General features: G+C 36.5%; 2 protein-coding genes across 2 annotated transcripts in view; both read left to right on the top strand.

Moving 5' to 3' along the window:
- Nucleotides 1–2,760: 2,760 nt before the first annotated feature.
- On the top strand, nucleotides 2,761–15,505 carry pxdc1b (PX domain containing 1b). The gene is made up of 5 exons (XM_037757445.1): nucleotides 2,761–3,438; nucleotides 12,515–12,606; nucleotides 12,738–12,855; nucleotides 12,951–13,062; nucleotides 14,280–15,505. The coding sequence occupies exons 1-5, from the start codon at nucleotides 3,183–3,185 to the stop codon at nucleotides 14,401–14,403; spliced, it is 702 nt and encodes a 233-aa protein (XP_037613373.1). The 5' UTR covers nucleotides 2,761–3,182; the 3' UTR covers nucleotides 14,404–15,505.
- A 4,068-nt stretch (nucleotides 15,506–19,573) lies between these two features.
- LOC119480620 (protein disulfide-isomerase TMX3-like) overlaps nucleotides 19,574–21,222 on the top strand; it is a 39,449-nt gene continuing 37,800 nt past the window's right edge. The window contains exons 1-2 of the mRNA XM_037757086.1: nucleotides 19,574–19,683; nucleotides 19,927–19,984. Coding sequence (XP_037613014.1) covers nucleotides 19,581–19,683; nucleotides 19,927–19,984 — 161 coding nt within the window. The 5' untranslated portion in view covers nucleotides 19,574–19,580. The remainder of the gene's footprint in view (nucleotides 19,684–19,926; nucleotides 19,985–21,222) is intronic.

Genomic DNA, 21,222 nt, shown 5'->3' with positions numbered 1-21,222 from the left:
TCAACAACAGCTATTTTATGATTACAGTGCATCACAGTCATTTTCATCCCACTGTATAATTTCTGCTGTTGTAATGATACAGATTACTGTGCGGACAGCAGAAAGGAGCTCTATGTAATATGATTCTGTTCTGCAAACAAACACTGAGATGACTTTTTTGCTCCACAGCGTTCTTGATGTTTCCCTTATAATATCCAATACACTCACAAAACTACTGCTACAAAATTATTGCATATTTAGTATTAGTTACTTCAGACATTATTCTCATAAAGCAAGATTTAGTTAATTCAATTTATCTCATTTTGAAGTCACCAGTATAAGAAATGTGGCATTCAAACATGCTGCTTAATAGGAAATGATTAGAGCTGTAGCAATTAATCAATTAGTTGTCAACTATTAACTTAATCTGCAACTGTTTTGATATTCAATTAATCGGTTTGAGTATTTAAAAAAAAAAAAAATTCTCTGATTCCAGCTTCTTAAATGTGAATATTTTCTGGTTTCTTTACTCCTCTATGACAGTAAACTGAATATCTTTGAGTTGTGGAATATACAAGACATTTGAGGACGTCATCTTGAGCTTTGGGAAACACTGATCAACTTTTTTTCACCATTTTCTGAACTTTTATAGACCAAACAACTAATCGATTAATTCAGAAAATAATCAACGGATTAATTAACAATGAAAATAATCATTAGTTGCAGAAATGATTATAATCACTGACTGCAAATCTGGTATTATTTTCTAAGGGGTGGATATGCCCAGACACAGTTCCACTATAATGCATATAAAAACACTTTCAGTAAGTGGTTTACATTTCTAGACAACTCGTCCATGAATCAATAACAGAAAATTACAGAGAAATAAGATGTCATGTTCGGTGCATAATGAAACTGTATCTGTGGTTGACAACGTGGAACTTCCAGAGAAGCAGGAATCCCTCACTGAGTCTATATTTATTTATATATTTCCCCAATTTCTATATTGTAGCAACATATTTTAAACTATAGACAGTTTGACGTCATCGCCATCCAATATGTTTCCTCACTAACAACGCAACAGGGAACTGAATATGAAACTATCACATGCCAGGAAGACCTCTGTAGACAGTTTAAATGTGCCAAAATGACACTTTATATTTCCCTGTCTGGCTGCGTGGCCTTGTTTGGAGTAGTTACACTTGCAATAGCCAGACTGAAACACCCACAAAGGTGTGATTGGGAGCTCACAAAGGGCATGAATGCAGAGTTTTGCAGCAACCACCTGCTCCGTCACATCAAATGTAATGTGCACATTACAGCAGGAATGCTTTCTGTGATCTCAACAGTGCAATATTCAGTTTTCTGCACAGATTGATGTGCATGTGTGTGTCTGTCCAGTAAGACAGCTGGCTTTTACTTGCAATGAACATGCTTCCTGTACTGTATTGTTATTAATTGCTTTTAGCAGAACCGTTTGCAGTAATTGCATCTGAATTGTCATAATTGACTCAGCGATAACTTCCTGTAAAGCTTTTTTCACTGGTCAAACATTAGTGTGCAATGCAGAGAAGATCTGCTCCATTTTTGGGGGTCACCCTGACAGCAGACAAGTAAAATACTGTTATTTTATGGAGACATGAGTTATGTGAGGTCAGAAATGGAGAATCTTGCAAAGGCAAATGTTAATGCTCCTTTAGCTGCTGGCACAAGAGCTGCTGAATTTCTTCTCCTCCTGTGGTTATTTCAACTCATTTCAAGATTAAGTGTATTAAGGAAAGACGTCATCAAATCCATCCAGGGGATATAAAAGAAAAAAAGAGCAAAATAAGCAGTTCCTCTTGATTATAAATGAGGAGATGGACGGTTGCAGCCCTTTTGCATTATTTGCATAATAATACCCTGTTGTCAAGAAGGTAGGAAGGAAGGAAGGAAGGAGCTTCAAAAGTTTTTTCTTTCAAAAGTCGCTTAAAGGGTCATTTAATTGCTGTTTTGTAATTGCTTTTCCCCATGTTGTCCATGTATCTGTTTTTATGTTTTTTATTTTTTCCCCACTCACAATGTTGTTTGGTTACGATTACCCAGAACTCTTTATAGATTTTTAAATCAATATCCTCCTCACAAACACTAACCATACACTTCCACGCAACACACACACACACACACACACACACTTGTTTTTTTTTTATATATTTACTGTATTGCTATTGTTGTTATTATATACATCTTGTCCTAATTGTTTGTTATCACTATTATGTAGTCATATTATATCTTTATATTAATCTTGTCTCTAGGTGGAGGCTTCAGATAAGCCCAGTGGATTTTTTGCCTCTTCCTGCACTGTATATTATTCATTTATTTTTATTTTTTCTGTTATGTTGTATAGTCTTAAATTGTGCAAAATAAAAATAAAAATAAATACATTGTAACACCTATCATAATAGGTGATTAAATATTAAGACTAATCTATTTTTGCACTGACATTACAGCTGACTGTGGTGTAACTATAATTATATATTTACTGTATTTTTATTGTTGTTATTATATATATCTTGTTCTAATTGTTTGTTATCACTATTATGTAGTCATATTATAATCTTGTCTCTATAGGTGGAGGCTTCAGATAAGCCCAGTGGTGTTTTTTGCCTCTTCCTGCACTTTATATTATTCATGTATTTCTTTTGTTATGTTGTATAGTCTTAAATTGTGCAAAATAAATAAATAAATAAATAAATCAAAAGGAGGGAGGGAGGGAGGAAGGAGAGGGGAGGAAACTAAAGCTGATCCAGACAGTGTGTGGAGTGACATGCTCTGGATTTAGGAAACTAGACTGGAGGAGGGCGCAGCTGCACTTAACTTTGAGAGACTTTTTTAATCTTTTTCCACGTTTTGCTGAGGATGATAGAAACATAAACTGTTGTTGGATCGATAGGCAAATCGATTTTTAAGGGGCGGTAACTGAAGTCTGTCTGTTTTTTCTCTCAGATCATGCCACGTTTGAGATCACGCCTGATGATGGGCTGAGCAAATCCTCCTCCTGCGCACTCACAGCTGCTGCAGCCAGACTGAAGAAAAGTTACCCAAGTTGTCTTTCCCTTTGACAGATTGTTTTATTTTCCAATCGTCTGTGGCTTCTTGTGTCCTCCACCGACCCGCCCCAGCATGCTGGAGCTGGACTGACCGTGCGTCTGAGGAGGAGGACTATGGCATCAGCCGTGTTTGAAGGCACGTCGCTGGTCAACATGTTTGTGCGGGACTGCTGGGTTAACGGGATCCGGAGACTCATCATCAGCCAGCGGGGAGAGGAAGAGGAGTTCTTCGAGCTCCGGACCGAGTGGTCGGACAGGAACATTTTATACTTGCACCGGAGTTATGCGGATCTGGGGCGGCTGTTTAAAAGACTGCTGGAGTCCTTTCCTGAGGACACAAGAGAGCTCTCCAAGTCTCCACTCATAGAAGGTTAGTGGGCTGATGTGATGGCAATGTGACAGTTATCTGACATGAAGTGTTTATAATAATATAACTGTTAGAATTAAATTCTGATCAGGGGCGTAGCTGCAAATTATGGGGCCATATGTGCATGAGGTGGCTGGGCCCCCTCAACTTTCTCTTCATCTGCTCTGCTGTATTTTATAGCTCTGCAATGATTAACTGATTAGTTGTCAACTATTAACGGAGTGTCGTCTATTTGTACCCGGGTGAGAATAGTCACACGGCAGCTATTTGGCTATATATACACGGTAATAATTGTAGTAATATAGCGACAAAGTACATGTAGGGAGTAGGTTGAGGTGGATGAATGGGTGAAACTCAGCAACACCAGGGTTTGAGTCCTGTGAGAAGCCTATTTTTTCACTAAGTTTACTTATTATTTCTATTTAAAAATGTTTTTCTTTCAGTTTTCAGTTGTAGTTTGGTTAGGTTTAGGCACCAAAACTACATGATTAGGTTTAGGCAACAAAATACTTTGTTAGGTTTCGGAAAAATATACATTCAGTACATATACACAGTATCTAATGTGTGCTCGGGTCCAGTGCAAATAGTATTGCTGGCTACTGACACCATGGGTGCTAATAGCATCTGCCTTGAATTCATTGTCAACTGTTTTAATAATTGATTAATCAGTTTGAGTACTTTTTAAAGAAAAAAAGTTCAAAATTCTCTGATTCCAGCTTTTTAAATGTGAATATTTTCTGGTTTCTTTACTCCTCTATGACTGCAAACTGAATATCTCGGAGTTGTTGACAAAACAAGACATTTGAGGACGTCATCTTGGGCTTTGGGAAACACTGATCAACATGTGTCACCATTTTCTGACATTTTATAGAACAAACAACTAATCCATTAATTGAGAAAATAATCAACAGATTAATCGATGATTGATTGAGAAGCCAGAACGAGCAAAAATTCTGCATTTTTGCTTCATAAAAGATTTAAATATAAAAATTGTTGTAGATTAAGTTTCTGTTGATCAACTGATAGCTCAACACTAAAAGCACCTTAATTATACAGTGACTATATCATTACGGATAATTTTTTGAACTTGTTGGAAAGTTTAGGTTTTGGCTCTACCAGACCAGGAAAATGCCCCCAGGTAGTGGATTATACTGGGGAGGAAAACGTTGCTTCTGCCTGCACTGGAACCAACTGCAAAATTATATTCCTGTTTGTTTTTTTGCCTCAGATACTGTAGCACAACAGCTGCTGTTTCGTGCTTTTGAAAAGTTTTTTTTTTCCATCCATTTTTGTGGATTACAGTCAGACCAAGTGGTAAACTCTGGTGCTGATAAATGGAAAGTTCCAAAACCTACAGTTCATCGAATGGCCACTTGAGGCTGGCTCCAAAAGCAAGTCACCCACAGAAACCCATGTTAAAAAGCCCAACTTTACAGCAGAAATAAACATGTTTACAGCCTGGTACAAAGCCATGGTCTCTAGGTAATTCCCCCTTTCATGTCAACTGTACAGGGGATGAGGTTTTATATAACTCCCCTGTTTAAATTATTTTAAGGCTATACCAACGCTCCACCTCTTTGCCCATTTTTGGATTTAGTGAAGCTATATCGTCACTGCCTACATGGCATCAGCCGGAGCCACCCACTTTGAGTTTCACAACAGCTCTTCAGAGACCTATGGGTGATGTCACAGAGACTACGTACATATATTATACAGCCTATGAGTCAGACCCTATTACTTAACAAACTGGGAATTATAACTACGATTAAGAAACATGAGAGCATTTCTTTCCAGGGACCTCAGCTGATAGGTAGATGGTACTATTAGACATCACTTCAATATTGGGCTTTAATAAGATGATTTGATTTATAAGTGTTGGGGAGCAAAATAAAAGCAGGAAAACATAGTCAAGATAATCAATAAAGCTGATCTGAACTGAACCACTTTATCGCCTAGATTTACATGCTTTCGTTTGTCAGGTTAATATTTAACAAAGTCCACTTTCGGGTGTCACATAGCAGACTTATCACATAGCCTAGAGACCACAAGTCCAGCATGTTGACAGCATGCTTCTAATCCTGGTCAATATTTGGGAGCTAAAAGGCTGTTAGACTTGCTTTCACCTCTTTGTGGCCTAAAAGTTGGATTCCCCATTTGCTCTCCGCGTCTGATGCATCATGACTCTTTAGAGGGAGTGGATGTTACTGGGCACTTTGAGCAGCTATTATCTGGTGCTCAGAAACCAACCTCAGCTCTGCTTTGACAAAGCCAATGGCAGATGTGTCCCTATTATCTAATGGTGTGGGAGTGAACCCAAACAAACACAGGGAGGACTCTTAACTCTGCAGAGCTGTGATATATATACACCCAGCTGTGAGGTGACAGTGCTAGGTGCTGTCCCCAAAACAGTTGACATTTTGGAGATATGTGTTTTTCATAACAGTAATGATGTGAAAAGGCAAAAGAAATTTAGTTTGGTTTTCTTCAAATATTTTATAGATATTAGGTTAAGATGCCGGATTCCTATTTTTTTTTGCAACCAGAAGTGACACAAGAGGGTGGAGCTAAGTACAACTGAACGCTGAATAAAACATTTTTAGGCGACCAAAATGTTACAATTTCCTTTCATGAACTTACATGAACTTCCTTTCATGAACTGAAAACACACTGTGAAAGGGTTAAAAGATGAAATCACGGACAACTCCCAGACCGGACAACGCGGTGGTGGCGACCTGTCAATCACAAGGTAGCCACGCCCTAAAGCATCCCCTGCTTTATGGTCTATTTGACTCTAAATGGGACCATAATTTACTAAATGAACATCATGCTGGATTGAAGAAGACTTGAAACTAGCGATTGAGACCATAAACTCATGTTTACAATGTTTACTGAGGAAATAAATCAAGTGAGAGGTAGGCTCATTTTCTCATAGACATCTATACAATCTGACTTATTTTTGCAACCAGAGGAGTCGCCTCCTGCTGGCTATTAGAAAGAATGCAAGTTTAAGGCACTTCAGCATTGGCTTCACTTTTCAGACCCAGAGGTTTCCCACTGTTTATAATTTGTGAGGTGCTTTGATATCTTCTACAGCTAAGCTGCAGGGCTTTGTAGAGGGCAGTCTTTAGCCCAAACCTTTGGCCCTCAGGGTTTGGATCTTTGACACTGTGGCACTGTGGCACTGTGGCACTGCCAACAGGTTTGGCAGAGCTCCAAACTTGTTCTTATTCCTTGGCTCTTCCCTTTTGTCTCTACCCACTGAGCCTATACGAATGTTTTGGAAACATCCCTTTAGCGGCGACTGGAAGGCTTCGCTTCCTGCCCGACGGGCACTGAAATAGCCGAAGACCTTGTTGACAGCTCGCTGCTCTGCTGCTGCCAGCGCAGTCTGCAGTGCATTTTGGGAAGAGAGATTTTGGATCTCATGACTCACTTCTTACTTCTTTTTTTTTTTACTGTCTGTCACCATTCATATCCTGATTACAGCTAAAAGATGAATGGAGCTGTGATATCGGCACTGAAGGAGACACCAGTGTTACTTTAAGCTGCTTTGATAATTTCATGGCTGGATAGCAAGCCACAGGGTTAATAACATTCCCCTAATGGCCTTTCCTTAATTCCTACCTCTGTTCTATATTTCATTTGGATCCCTTCTAATTGCCACTCAAGATTGAAAGTCCTCCTGAAAAGACGTGTCTCTGGCCTTTCTCAGTCCACTTTGCTCCAGTTTTCTGGCTCCGCTCATGTTTCCCTGTTTCTGTGCTGCGTCTAAGCAACAAGGGAGGCGTGCAGAGCTTTCGGACTGATGTCATGATGAGAGGGAGAGAGGAGGAGTGGACTTCCCATATTTAGTCCCTCTGGTCTGCAGAGGCTTCTTAACACTTACCTTACATGTGACCCCAGAGTGAACAGGAAGCGATTGCTCACATTCCTTCTGAGACATATTCCACCAAGGAATTTAGACACTACTGTGTCCGAAATCTCTCCCTCTTACACTCATTCACTAATACCTCCATAAGAAATACTCTGTAGTGTATTCTTGGACACTTATGAATCATCATTCCTGTCGGTAATTATAGCACTAATATACACATCAATCAAAGGAGAGGTATACTTGATAAGACTTGTTTCCTTCCTTGTTGACAGAATTATGAAATAGATGCATTATATTTATAGCACCTACAACTTGAAGGGTGTCATCCCACAGCTCTGATTGGCTGATAGGTGTCTGTGTGTGTGTTTGTATATTAGTGCCAGTATTAAAGGAATAGTATGAGATTTTGGGAAATAAACGTATGCGCTCTGTTGTTGAAAGTTAGAAGAGAAAATCAATATCTGTCCCTTAAATATCAAACTACAGCCAGTAGCTGCTTAACTTAGCACAGAAAGAGGAGAAATAAATAAATATATAAATGAATAAATAAATGCGTAGATAAATGGTAATTGTGATCATATTTGTAAGTAATTTCAATAACTAACTAAATAATAATAATAATGCTGATAATAATAAAAAATAATAATAAGGAAAAGATAAAAAATAATATATATAAAAAAATATGACTACTACTACTTCTACTACTACTACTAATAATGATAATAATAATAATAATAAAAACAACGTGCCTTTTTACACTGCGGTTTTTGTATAGATTAAACAAACATTACCGGTGCAAAAAAAAACAGTTTCATAAGTTTTCTGCTAAGCTAAGCTAACTGGCTGTAGTCTTAAATTTAACGGATGGATATGAGAGTGGTGTCAATCTTTTCCTCTAACTCTTAACTTTAAATGTGTGATATTGGTTGTTTAAGTAGTGAAAAACTAATATTTTAATGTCATGAAAGCATTGATTTTACTGCTAGAACATGGAAACTTAAATAAAATTTCATTAAGTAAATATAGTGCACTAAGTAGCGATGCCACATAAAATACTGTACTGTACTTGTACACACAAGAAATGCGTGTAACACAGCCTGACCTCCTCATGGACATGGACATTCACTGAGGTTTGATGTCCTCTGTTTGTTGACTGAGGCATCCAGAAATAACACCTTGACGAAACTGTGCAAAGTTAGTGGTTAGATGATAAAGCGTTAGGCTGCCGACATGTGCTTATCAGATCCAAGCTGTGAAATAGCTGCTGCTGCTTACAACATCTGATGACTGTTTACGTAGATAATGTGTTTGAGGATGACTTGGATGCGGTCGAGTTCCTGTTGTGCGTCTACTTCTGCTGTGTTATTTCAGCTAATAGATGAAGAAGTGGCTTGTCAACACGGCATGCTGTCACAGAACTAACAGACGGGTAACTTTAGTGTGCAATTACAAAAATTATGAGGCGGGCGCGTCCACTAATGCTCCATATGGTATCTACATAGTTACTGTTATTGTTATATTTCACAAACTTGTTGCACTAGGCAGATAAACACTGCGGCTTAAACTGATCTTCCATAGGAGATAATTAAGAGTGAAGGCCAGAAACAACCAGATTAGACTTACTGAGGGCTCAATGAATAATCACAGACAGAAGACCACTGTAGCCAGGAAGCCCATGCAGGAAATAGACTCTTTCACAGGAAATTGGAGGAAATACACTTAGGGACCCCGGTAGGAAAAAACATAGCTGCATTTTGTGTCTTTGAAGACATTTTTCAGAGGACAATCCTCATAGTGTTTGGAGATGAAACTCACTGTGTTTCCTTGTTTGGTGTTTTGGTGATTTGGTGCCACAGTGGGATGAGAGGTTCAGTAGGAGGGGTGTCTCTCTGCAATTTTGGTGTCAAGATTGATCACATTTTGTGCCACCCTCTTGCTCAGAACAAGTCAGCATAGCACACTTGAGTTTTGTGCCTTGTCTTACACTTTAAGTGATGGATGTGACTCATATTAACTTCTCCAAAACCCCTTTTATTCACTGTTCTACCTTCATGATGCATTATTTGCCCCGTACACGTGTCTAACTGCATAGACTAAGGTTTTATTCTGATTATGGTACCAGGAATTCAGAGTAAATATTAATATCTGTCATCCACAACAGCTTGTTTACTGTTTAACATCCGTTTTATCCCTCTGATGACAGCAGGTATGTGTTGATTCTGCTGTCTCTAATTGAGGAGGCGTGCATCGTCATATTGCGGCTACACACGCCTGATCCACTGTGGTTACCACGATTAAATGTTGTGCAACCAACACCAAGCTGTTGCAAAAATAACCCTGCATACTTCTCTTTTGCACATCAAGCAGGCCTGTGTCTATCTTAGTATTCCACACAGCCTGCTAGTTAATGCAGTAAAAATCCCCTCACACTAGACCTCACTCCTGATTTTACTTTTATGCAAATGCATTACAACGGTATGTATAAATTCAAATGTGGCTATTGAATTTTGATTCAAAATAAAGTCATGTATTCTTACACAAAACATGGCGACCTCTGAACTCTGTCTGTCCAGAAATATGAATTAAAAAGAGACATCATCTGTTTATGGCAGCATATTTGGGCTTCTAAATATTCTGTGTCCCAGACACATTTCGACTCTGGACTTTCCACTCCACGACCAAACTGTCAGTAAAACAGCTTTTTAAGGGGATCAGAGGACCTATGATGGTTGTTACTGGTCCCCAACACACCCTCTGATAACGTATGATAATACATTCTTCCTAATCCCACCCTGTTTCCATGTGGGTGCTCTGTGTGCCTGCACCCAATAATAAATAACGTGCACTTGATTCATAACACTAGCGCCCTACATGGCAGGACATAAACTTTACTAACGTGTTTACAAAGATAACGGCTAACAAGGCTGGGTGTGGTGGTTTAAAGTCTCTGTGGTGAAGTTATCATCCAGGCTTTGTTTCTGCTTAAGATGTTAACTGCTCTTAATTCTCTGAATTTAACCATTTGAGAATCAACCATCTCACAAAATGGCACCATGCATGCTTATTACAGTAGGTCTATTTTTATGATATTAAATATTGAATAAAAAAAAATTATTGGCACCATTTATCTATTTATTTATTTACTTAATAAAATAAAATAAACTTATGACTTTGTCTTAAGTAATATGATCTATATTTATTTATTTATATATTTATATGTCTTTGTTTTTTAGTAATCTAATCTTTATTTATTTATTTATTTATTGATATGGCTTTGTTTTTCAGTAATCTAATCTATATTTATATAATATTTCATTTATTTATTTATTTTACTTTGTTTTTAATCAATCTAATTTATTTTTATATTATATTTATTTATGTATTTCTTTATTTCTTTATTTATTTATATGGCTTTTTTCCCATAATTCCATTTATATTTATATTATATGTATTTATTTATTTACAAGACTTTATTTTAAGTAATCTAATCTATATTTATATAATACTTTATTTATATGACTTTGTTTTAAGTAATCTAATCTATATTTCTTTTATTTATTAATGTATTTCTTTATTTATTTATTTGACTCTGTTTTTAAAAGTATCTTCTATCTGTCTATGTGTGGCAATAAACTCTCAAAAGTATCCGTATAAAAATATCTATTGTTATTCACTTTAAACAGAACTACTTAAAGTGCCTAAAACTTGACAAAACAACACAATATATAAGCCTTAAACATATATGATTTGTAACATCTACAGAAAAAACTGACAAACAGGTCTTAAAGGGACTTTAAACAGCCGAACATGATCTGGAGGCGGTCTGAGGATCAGACTGGACGGGAGTCTCCCTCGGTTCCTAGCGATGATTTAACCGTCCAATCACTCCTCACATCCCCCTGAGTATGATGTCATCACTGCTGGCCGTTATTAATGGATGAGACTGTGACTATGCACAGTGTTGCTTCAGGCTCTCTTACTCAGTGCTTCCATGTAACAGTAACCGCTGTGTGACTACGTTTGGTCTGTACCGCTCACATCAGACAGACACTCATCGTCAGCGTGGCTGCAGTCTTCATCATTATTCTCCTCACCACATCAATTTGTGTCAGCATGGCAGTAAATGATGCTTTGCTGACTGCTCGCTCCCTCACATGGGCGACAGCCTTGTGTTGCGAGGAGTGCTGATTTTACACTCCCACTGCTTCTGAAATTGCGTTCCCAGTGTTATCCAGGATGATCGTGTTATTGTGGAGCTTTTCTCTCTGTCGCTTTCCTCTGTTATTACTGCTGTCGTACAAATGTTTGCAATTACACCGGCAGTTTCACAGCGTCACACTGTGTTCTTGTTCTACAGACAATGATAAGTAGTCTATTTTTTCCTTGGGTAAATATCAGGGGGCATTGTTAATATAAAGGTTACGGTATAAAGCAGTGTTCTACCTTTTCACTTCTGCATTTGTGGCAACCTTTTTCAAGACTATAGGGATAAATTCAGACCTGTCTGGCTTTTTGTGTGTACAGATAACAGTCTGGTGGCAGTAAAGGTCAATGTAGCTGCCCTTTTTATTATCGCAGAGGCACAGAAATAGTCGCACTAAACATTTTTGATTGTTAGACTCTTTAGTTCAGAGTTGTTTATGTTTTTTTAAGATTTATTTAGGTTATTCTAGTGATAGGTTTGGTGGTTGGAAAAAAACATGAACATGAAAATAACATAAAAGTTGAGACATACACTCTGACATTTTAACTAGGGCTGTCTCCCTCCAAAGAAATCTTTAGACGACTAACACACATACGATATTGTCGACTAATCGATTAGTTGATTTAATCGACAGATCTGTAAAAATGAATTTCTCCTTAAAGAATCACACAAAAGCACCACTTTAAATTTTGTTTTTACCAGAGATGTGCTCATAACTTTCTTGGAAATAAGTTTATTCAGCATGAAAAAGCATAAAAAAAGTGACTAATCGACTAAAGAAATCTTAGTTGACTGAGACCAAAACGACCGATTATTTGACGAATCGACTAAGAGGGGGCTCCCGTAATTGTACCACCAAATTCTTGAGGTTATAAGCTTCACAAAAATAGGATTAATTGTGAAGTTGTTGTGTTGAATTACATTAGATTGCACAGGTGGATCTAATAAACTGGTTTTGAAATCCTCACCTGATTTTGGATGTTCACATTTGTGTGTTTCAGGGCTGGTAAAAATCAAAGACGCCAACGACATTGAGGAGAAACTGAACGAGGTAGAAAGACTTTTGAAGAATGCCATCAACATGCCGTGCAAGGTCGGTCACTCAATTATAACCGTTTATTAGCATGTTCACTGTGCATTAGAGGGTTTTCAAGATACCTCTTGCTTGAGAGTAGAAGGTAGATGTTTGGAAACTTACATCTGTGTAAAATCCTGACTCCACAGTATTCAAGGTCAGAGGTGATGTTGACTTTCTTCGAGCGATCACCGCTGGACCAGGTGCTGAGGAACGACAAAGTCCACAGAATCCAGCCGTGCTTTCAGAGTCCAATCAAGATATCAGGTACATAAATAGTATTATTTTGTAACACAAACATGGAACCACTATTGACATCCCTAATGTCATGATGAATTAACCGTCACTCTGGACCTTTTCAGAAATCATGCGGTCAAATGGATTCTGTCTGGCCAACACAGAAACCATCGTATTTGATCACAGTCTCCCTGAAGAAAAAGAGAGACCCTCATCCACCGACTCAGTGGAACATACGTGAGTATTAAGACCCCACGTCGTGCTGCGTGCTGGTGACAGCCGTAGCTGAAGGCAATATGTTTTTAGGTTGTCCGTCCGTCTGTTCATCACATTCTCGTGAACACGATATCAGGAACGCCTGGAGGGAATTTCTTCAAATTTGGCACAAACGTCCACTTGAACTCAAGGATGAACTAATTAGGTTTTGTTGGTCAAAGGTCGCTGTGACCTCATGTCCGTCCCATTCTTGAGAACATCATATCTCAGGAATGCCTTGAGGTAATTTCGTCAAATTTGCCACGACTCAACTGATAAAGTGAACTGATTAGATTTTGGTGGTCAAAGGTCACTGTGACCTCACAAAACACATTTTTTGGCCATACCTCAAGAATCTATATGCTAATTATGACAATTTCACACAAATGTCTAACAGGATAAAATGATGAAGTGATGACATTTTGGACGGACAGTGATGTAAACTGAAACTCGACTGGTTGGCAAAGGCATACCCTCTGTAAGAGTGTTTCCAGCCTGATTATAAACCCAGAGAGTCAACCCAACTGCAAGATGCACAACCTACCTCCTTGTAGGGATGGGACGATATAGGATTTTATCATGGATCGCGATGAAAAACACTCACAATAAGTTGATCGTAGTGAATTTCCATAATCGTGAATATCGTCATGAGTGACTTGAAAAAGCTGTTTAGCTCAATATCATGGCAGAGGGTTGTGAAAAATAGTGCCTAAGTGCCAATTTAAGAGTTTCAAGTGTATTTCGATGATTATCGGGATAATATCTTGAATCGCAATTATCGGTATTTTGGCAAGGATAATCGTGACATAACATTTTCATATCGTCCCATGTCTACCTCCATGTTTTCCCACAAATATCAGGATTTCCATGTGAGTGTATAGTAAGTGTTTTGGTGATTGTGGAAGTCATTGAATGTGACCCAACCCCAGGAACCTCCTCCCCTGCAGGAAGTGTGTCTGTGCACCTCTTCCTTCCCTGGGTGTGTGTAGGAAGCCAAAGAGGAACACATTCCTCTTGGTACTTCACAAAGCAACATTTTACATAACTCATAGATAGCTGATTTTTTACTAGCAATTACAGTCTCTATGGGTTGATGTAGACAATTAACACAGGGCCTTAAATCAACACTTTTGATTCCTGCGTGTAGACTAACAGGTCCATCCTGTCCTTTGAGTAATTAATCTTTCATTTGTTGCCAGGTATGAGGATGGAACAGAGTTTTTGCCAATGGAAGCAGACGTGTGTGATGAGGAAACAGAAGCGTATGTGACCAACCTGTCCTACTACCATCTGGTCCCGTTTGAAACTGACATCCTGGAATGAGCCGCTGACGCCTGTTGATGGACATCTGATGCCATCAATGAGGAATATAATGTGCTCTTAAATGGAACCGAGCTATGCAACGCTGCACATAGCTGCTCCAAGTCAATGCTGCTTATCCTGACAAACTCTAGAGCTGCTTGTAGTCCATTTTGGAGATGTACAGTATGCACCACTTTGTCTTTGCCACTTTAATAAGCGACGTCACCAGTGTGCCTCATTCAGAGCCTTACTTCAGTGTCAGTCAAGAAGAAACATGACAGGATTGTCTGTAAGCTGCAGAGGGCTTCCAGGTGTTGTCACCCAACCTGTGGCAGCATCAATGGAGGTTCTTCAGTCCCGAGGCAGATGCAAACAGCTGGAGAGGTCTCAAAACATGCAGCTTGACCACTTCAAAAGAATTCCTCAAACTGATCATTGTCTGCAGTTTGGAGTGTGAGTTCAACCAGAGGGGAGAGGGCCACACAGCAACCTGAATTTGGAGACAAATTTACAGTATTGGACCTTTCACTGTTGCTTAAAAACGCAGCTGAATCATCCAGCACTCTTTCTTTTTCTATCTCAGCTGTCGCGTTTATTCTCCAGTGGACCTTCATGACGGCGTCGGCCCGGTTCGCCAGGAGAAATGTCTGCCTATTGTCTTCTCATATCTCCCTGAAGTGTTATCCACAGTGTTACCACTCTGGTGTTTTATTCTTGTTTGTTTGTTTATAGTGCAATTTCCACCAGCATGTAGGAACTTTTTTTTGTTTTTAAAATACCAGCTATGATGATTCTTGTTTTGTTGCTGTGATATGCAGTTGGTTCTTTGGTCTGAGAGTAGTCTGAGATCCAAGTGAAACTGGACGGCCGAGATACAAACGTGTGAAGTTTAGCTACCGATAAAGATAAAAGAACAGAAATCATAAGGGCAAATTTTGTCCCAAGTCTTCCTGTTTTAGCATAAAAAAACTTGATGAAGCTTTTATGCTAATAGGCTTATACAGTATAGTGGACTGGTTCCCAACCTGGGGGTCCCGATCGCCACTAGGGGTCGCCAAAGCATCACGGAGGGGTCGCAAGGCCTTCTTGATTTTAATGTATGACAACTTTTTAAAAAATATATACAGATTGATCTCAGCATTTCATTAATTTCTGTGAAGAAACCTAAATGAAAGTGTTATTTTTAAAGTTTGGATTATTATTTAAAATATAAACTTAAAAAATGAATTAATAAAAAACATTAAAGTAAATTAATTTAAAGATAAGGGCAAGATGAAGACCTTCCCTCTCTGCTAAATAGCCTCGTCCTGCATCAGAAAAGTACGCAGAGCTAATAAAACAATGGTCAATTGTCACACAGAATAATGTAAAAAAAATAAGCCTATTAAGTATTAATGGTTATTAAAATTTCTCTTAAAATCTCTTATGCAATATTCACAGAAATAATCTGCTCAAAATTCATGCAAATCACTTGTTTTACACAAACTTCCTGCTGAAGTTATTGCGTTTAATCTTTGGGTTAATTGTACAGTTTATCAGTTGCTCTGTACTGTTATTATTATGCATTGGATATAATATGAAATATCCATAAAATAATCACTTAGTCATCCGTTAACTCAAAGATAGAAAAGGGGTCCCTTAAGGAAAAAGGTTGGGACCCTCTTTCGTACATGTATCTGTTTCACTTGGTTCTCGGATTACTGTCAGATTAAAGAATAAAATAAATATTAAGTGTCATTATCATTTTTATTACAACTTTCCAAAGTGAGAACTTAATGCTGCCTTTTTGGATGCCTGTGAGAATGTTTTTATGAAGTTTTGTCTGAATAATAATGTAATATATGTTTGTAATGTAGCTCATAATGTTGCTTATTTTATGTTTATAAACAATTAATTTTTCTATATATCGGAACGGAGAGTGAGTGTTGCCATTATGTGGATAACTGAATCATCTCACCGCTGTTGTTGTTACCATGTGATGAGTGATGAAATAGAGCAAAGGAAAGCTTTGTTTTCCGGGTCACTTGAGGTCATATCTGAGCCGTCCTGTAAGATGACGTGTGTGGGTTCAGTCAGACTGAATGTGGGAGTCTGCAGCTCGGCCTGCGACGCGGGAACAAGTCCTCTCTTTATCTTAAGAAAGACAAACGACCGTGCTGTACTAAAGCTCTCTATAGGAAAAGTTGTGTGAAATAATCAACAACACTTGATTAAAATTCATGCCTTTTGTATGTTTTCTGGGTTACTTTCACTTCTCGTAGCACCTTTTATGGAACTCAGCGGAGCATTATTTGTTTTGAATACAAGTGAAAGTGTATATTTGTGTAACTGTAAGGAAGTCCATCTTTATTCATTGTTTTGACAGTTTTTTTCAATGCAGAAGTCATTGTGGCCTTACAATTTGGGCTAACCGCTTGTGCCCACTTCCAAATACAAAAGGCATTCAGCCCTCACAAACTTGGCACACGGTGCTCCAACAGGACGATCCCCCGCATGAGTCTATTTAGTAACACAGTCATGATCACCATTCACCCCATGAGAAAGTACAACGCTTTCTCACGCTGAGAAACTATTTCATGCTTCCTTTTTGTTTGTCTTGAATTGAAGGATACTCTTCGGACTTAAAAGTTTCAGTTAGAAAAAGTCCCAGCGTACATAATGATAATGATTAATATGATTCAATAGAAGGAAACTGGATTTTTTTATTCAAATTTTCATATCAAGGTCCAAGTTTCTTTCTTTCTGAGTCGCTTGATGTTTATTAAATGTTGTATGAGTTAATTTTAAAGATCAAATCTCTATTAAGACCCTTTTGTAATGCATTATAAATATTCCGCCACAGTCTCTGTGATGCTATGACTAAAATGGTACTCAGCAGAAACATATCAATGTGCCAATCATGCCAGACAGATGTGTGAGGAGGAGAGCGTGACAGATAATATGAAAATATTACATAAAAGATTTTATTTATTTTGTAAACTTCTGCCACTCTCTGAAGCTAACCATTCTATGCCTTGTAACTTCATTTTCTATGTGCTCATGTGTGATGTGAGATATTTTTGTGTGTAAATATGTCAATAGGGTTGAATGAAGATAATCTTAATTATAACATTTTTGAAAATGAAGATTATGTTTAATAACTTTGAAGCTATTCAGACAGTATTAGATACAAATTATTATTCTCAAAGCAAAATATGTTTCCAATAAAAAAATATTCATGTGATGTTTTGTGTGGAAATCATGATTGTAGTAGGTCTATTATTACATTTACCTGCAGTAAGTGAAGGAAACAGTGCATTGGATTTGGCCTGTTGCCTGTTTTAACTATCTTAAAGCGCCACCTTGTGGTGAGTATTGAGAGTCATTTTTAGTATAATTTTATCCCATTTTAATACAGTTAAATACAGCTTATTGTCTGATAAAGATAACATGATTAAATGAAAAAATAGAAAATAGTCAACTGTTCCCAAAGTTTTAATATATATATATTTATATAAACTTTAAACTCACATAAAAATCCGTGAAACTGGGGGTTACTTGTGTTACTTACATTTATGAATGTAAAATTCATCAATACAAAGAAATATGCAACAAACATTGCAGACATGTATTCAACATAATGTTACAAGGGAATTCAATTAAGAAATAAGGAGAAATAATGGGTCATATACCCCATTATTTTCTATTTATTTCCACTTATTTCTACTTATTTCTATTTATTTCCACTTATTTCTACTTATTTCTACTTATTTACCCCCCATATACCCCATTATTTCTACTCATTTAAGAAATAAGTAGAAATAATGAGTCATATACCCCATTATTTCTACTTATTTCTATTTATTTCCACTTATTTCTACTTATTTCTACTTATTTATCCCCCATATCCCCCATTATTTCTACTTATTTAAGAAATAAATAGAAATAATGGGGGATATAGGGGATAAATAAACTTCTTTAAAGAGTTCACTATACATTTCTACAGTTTTATCACTTTTCTTAGTGTTTATAAGTTTTATAAACTTTAAACTATCATAAAAATGAGTGAAATTGGGGGTTACTTGTGTTACTTTATATTAATGTATGTCAAATTTATGAATACAATATTATTAAATATGCAGCCGGTTTTTAATTGAAAAAATAAATAAATAAATGTACAAACATTGCAGACATGTATAACATGTTACAAGGAAATTCATTTAAGAAAAAAATAGAAATAATGGGTCATATACCCCATTATTTCTACTTATTTCTACTTATTTCCACTTATTTCTTCTTATTTCTACTTATTTAAGAAATAAATAGAAATAATGGGTTATATAACCCCATTATTTAGACTTATTTCCACTTATTTCTACTTATTTATCCCCCATATACCCCATTATTTCTACTTATTTCTACTTATTTAAGAAATAAATAGAAATAATGGGTCATACAGTATACCCCATTATTTCTACGTATTTCTACTTATTTCTACTTATTTCTACTTATTTATCCCCCATATACCCCATTATTTCTACTTATTTCTACTTATTTAAGAAATAAATAGAAATAATGGGTCATATACCCCATTATTTCTACTTATTTCCACTTATTTCTACTTATTTATCCCCCATATACCCCATTATTTCTACTTATTTCTACTTATTTCCACTTATTTCTACTTATTAATCCCCATATACCCCATTATTTCTACTTATTTAAGAAATAAATAGAAATAATGGGATATATGGGGGATAAATAAACTTCTATACATTTAGACAGTTTTATCAATTTTCTTAGTGTTTATAAGTTTGAGAGTCTTGATATGTTCTTTAAACTCACATAATACTTTATATTAATGTATGTAAAAATATATCAATACAAAGAAATATGCAGCGTTTTTTTAAATTGAAAAAAAAAACATTTAAATGTACAAACATTGTAGACATGGAAATGAATTACTAATTTCTACTTATTTAAGAAATAAATAGAAATAATGAGGTATATGGGTGATAAATTCACTTCTTTATAGGGTTCATTATACATTTCGACAGTTTCATCACTTTTCTTTATGTTTATAATTTTGAGAATATTGATATAAACTCTAACCTATCATCAAAATCCAGTGAAATAGTTTTTTTTACATTAATATGTATGTTAAATTGACCATAAATAAAGAAACATGCATCCGCTGTGGAACCTGCGTCACTCTGCGCATGCCCAGAGCGTCTCTCTGTAGCATCTTGTATTTCCTGCTTTGCTTGTTTCCTCTCCAAGCAGCGATGATGGCAGAAGTGAAAGCTTCCCTGATCTCTGGCGGTACGTTCACTCCTTTAATTCATATACATTTAACGCTACACAATACATTAGTATCACAGCTGTCTGTTAAAACGACCTTTAAAGCTGCTGTTGTCGAAACATTGAAGGGAAAGTGATGCTCAGCTAGCAGTGGACGAGCTGTAGCTGAGGGGGGATGCTTCATCAGTCATGAGGCTGCAGGCTGCAGGCTGGAGGAGCTTTATTCACCATAATAACATGCTCTTTTCTCTCTTAATCCTACAGTTATAGCAGCTTTTCTTGCTTCGGCGGTGTTGGCATTTGTTGAAGACCTAGACGACACGTAAGTGATCAATATTTCACCTTCCTGCTGCTGCTGTGACATTATAACATGCTGATTATGCAACTTCCCAGTAAACCAACAGCCTTCATGTGGCTGCAAATCTCTGTTAGAAGGCAAGTTTGGCTTGTGCATTCTTGTTTGATGTAATTTTTCTATGTTTTTTTTAATATATATATATAATATGTTTATTGGGTTTTCTTATTTTCACAAATACAATAAGAATAATAATAAAAAACAGCAACAACAACAAACAAAGAGTGGTACAGTTTAGATCAATGTATTGCAAACAAATAAAATACACATTTAAATATTTTTTGATGATGGCCTTTAGTTGGAGTCAAACAAAATATTATTGAAAAAGTCAAAATAAAATATTAATATAGATTACATATCAGAGATGGTTCAGATATATGCAGATGTTTTTTTTTTTTATTGAAAAAAACAAACATTCAGATGTACAAACATTGCAGACATGTACTCATCATAATGTTACAGAGAAACAAGGACATTAATTTAACAAATAAATAGAAATAATGTACAATAATTTGTGTAATAATTCAACTGTGCAATCGTTAATACTGAATTTATACTGTACATTTCAAGAAATATTCTTATTTAATTCTTATCTTACCATTCTGGCATTTATATTTAACACACTTATTATAACCCACTGGTCTGCATTTTGTATTTACATATTTGCACTGTGGTTATATGTTATATATTGCACATCTTAATAAAAATATTTTTATATATTATTCGATTATATTATCGATTATATTTGTACATATATTCGATTCTCAAAAACCTTGTATTGATTTCTAATTAATAGTTTATATGCAAAGATGAACTCAGTCAATACTTTATTTTATTTGCAAAGATAAGTGTCTTCTGTGATAAATGCAAAGGCAGATCCCACTGTTCTGACTGCATAAAAACAGTTTAAAAAAATCATTATACTATTACAGTTTTCCTAAAATTAGATTTGAAAAAAATCACAATATATCGCCTTGCTTAAAAGTATCACAATATATCGCAATATATTGAATCGTAATCTCTGTATCGTGACACATATTGCACGTAGTGTTACAATTCTAAAGCGTTCAAGATAGATTTCAGAAGAGGCAGACAAAATAACTGGGTGTAATTGTGTGTCTAGTAGAAATGTTCAGTGACCTGCCACAGTGGCACGTGAGGAAAAAACTTAATTTTAGACCCTGCTTGTGCATTTCTTGTTTGAT

The sequence above is a fragment of the Sebastes umbrosus genome, chromosome 21 (assembly GCF_015220745.1).
Source record: "Sebastes umbrosus isolate fSebUmb1 chromosome 21, fSebUmb1.pri, whole genome shotgun sequence".
NCBI classification, from domain to species: Eukaryota; Metazoa; Chordata; class Actinopteri; order Perciformes; family Sebastidae; genus Sebastes; species Sebastes umbrosus.
Note: the sequence above shows the minus strand (reverse complement) of the source record. Positions and strands in the feature narration are given on the sequence as shown.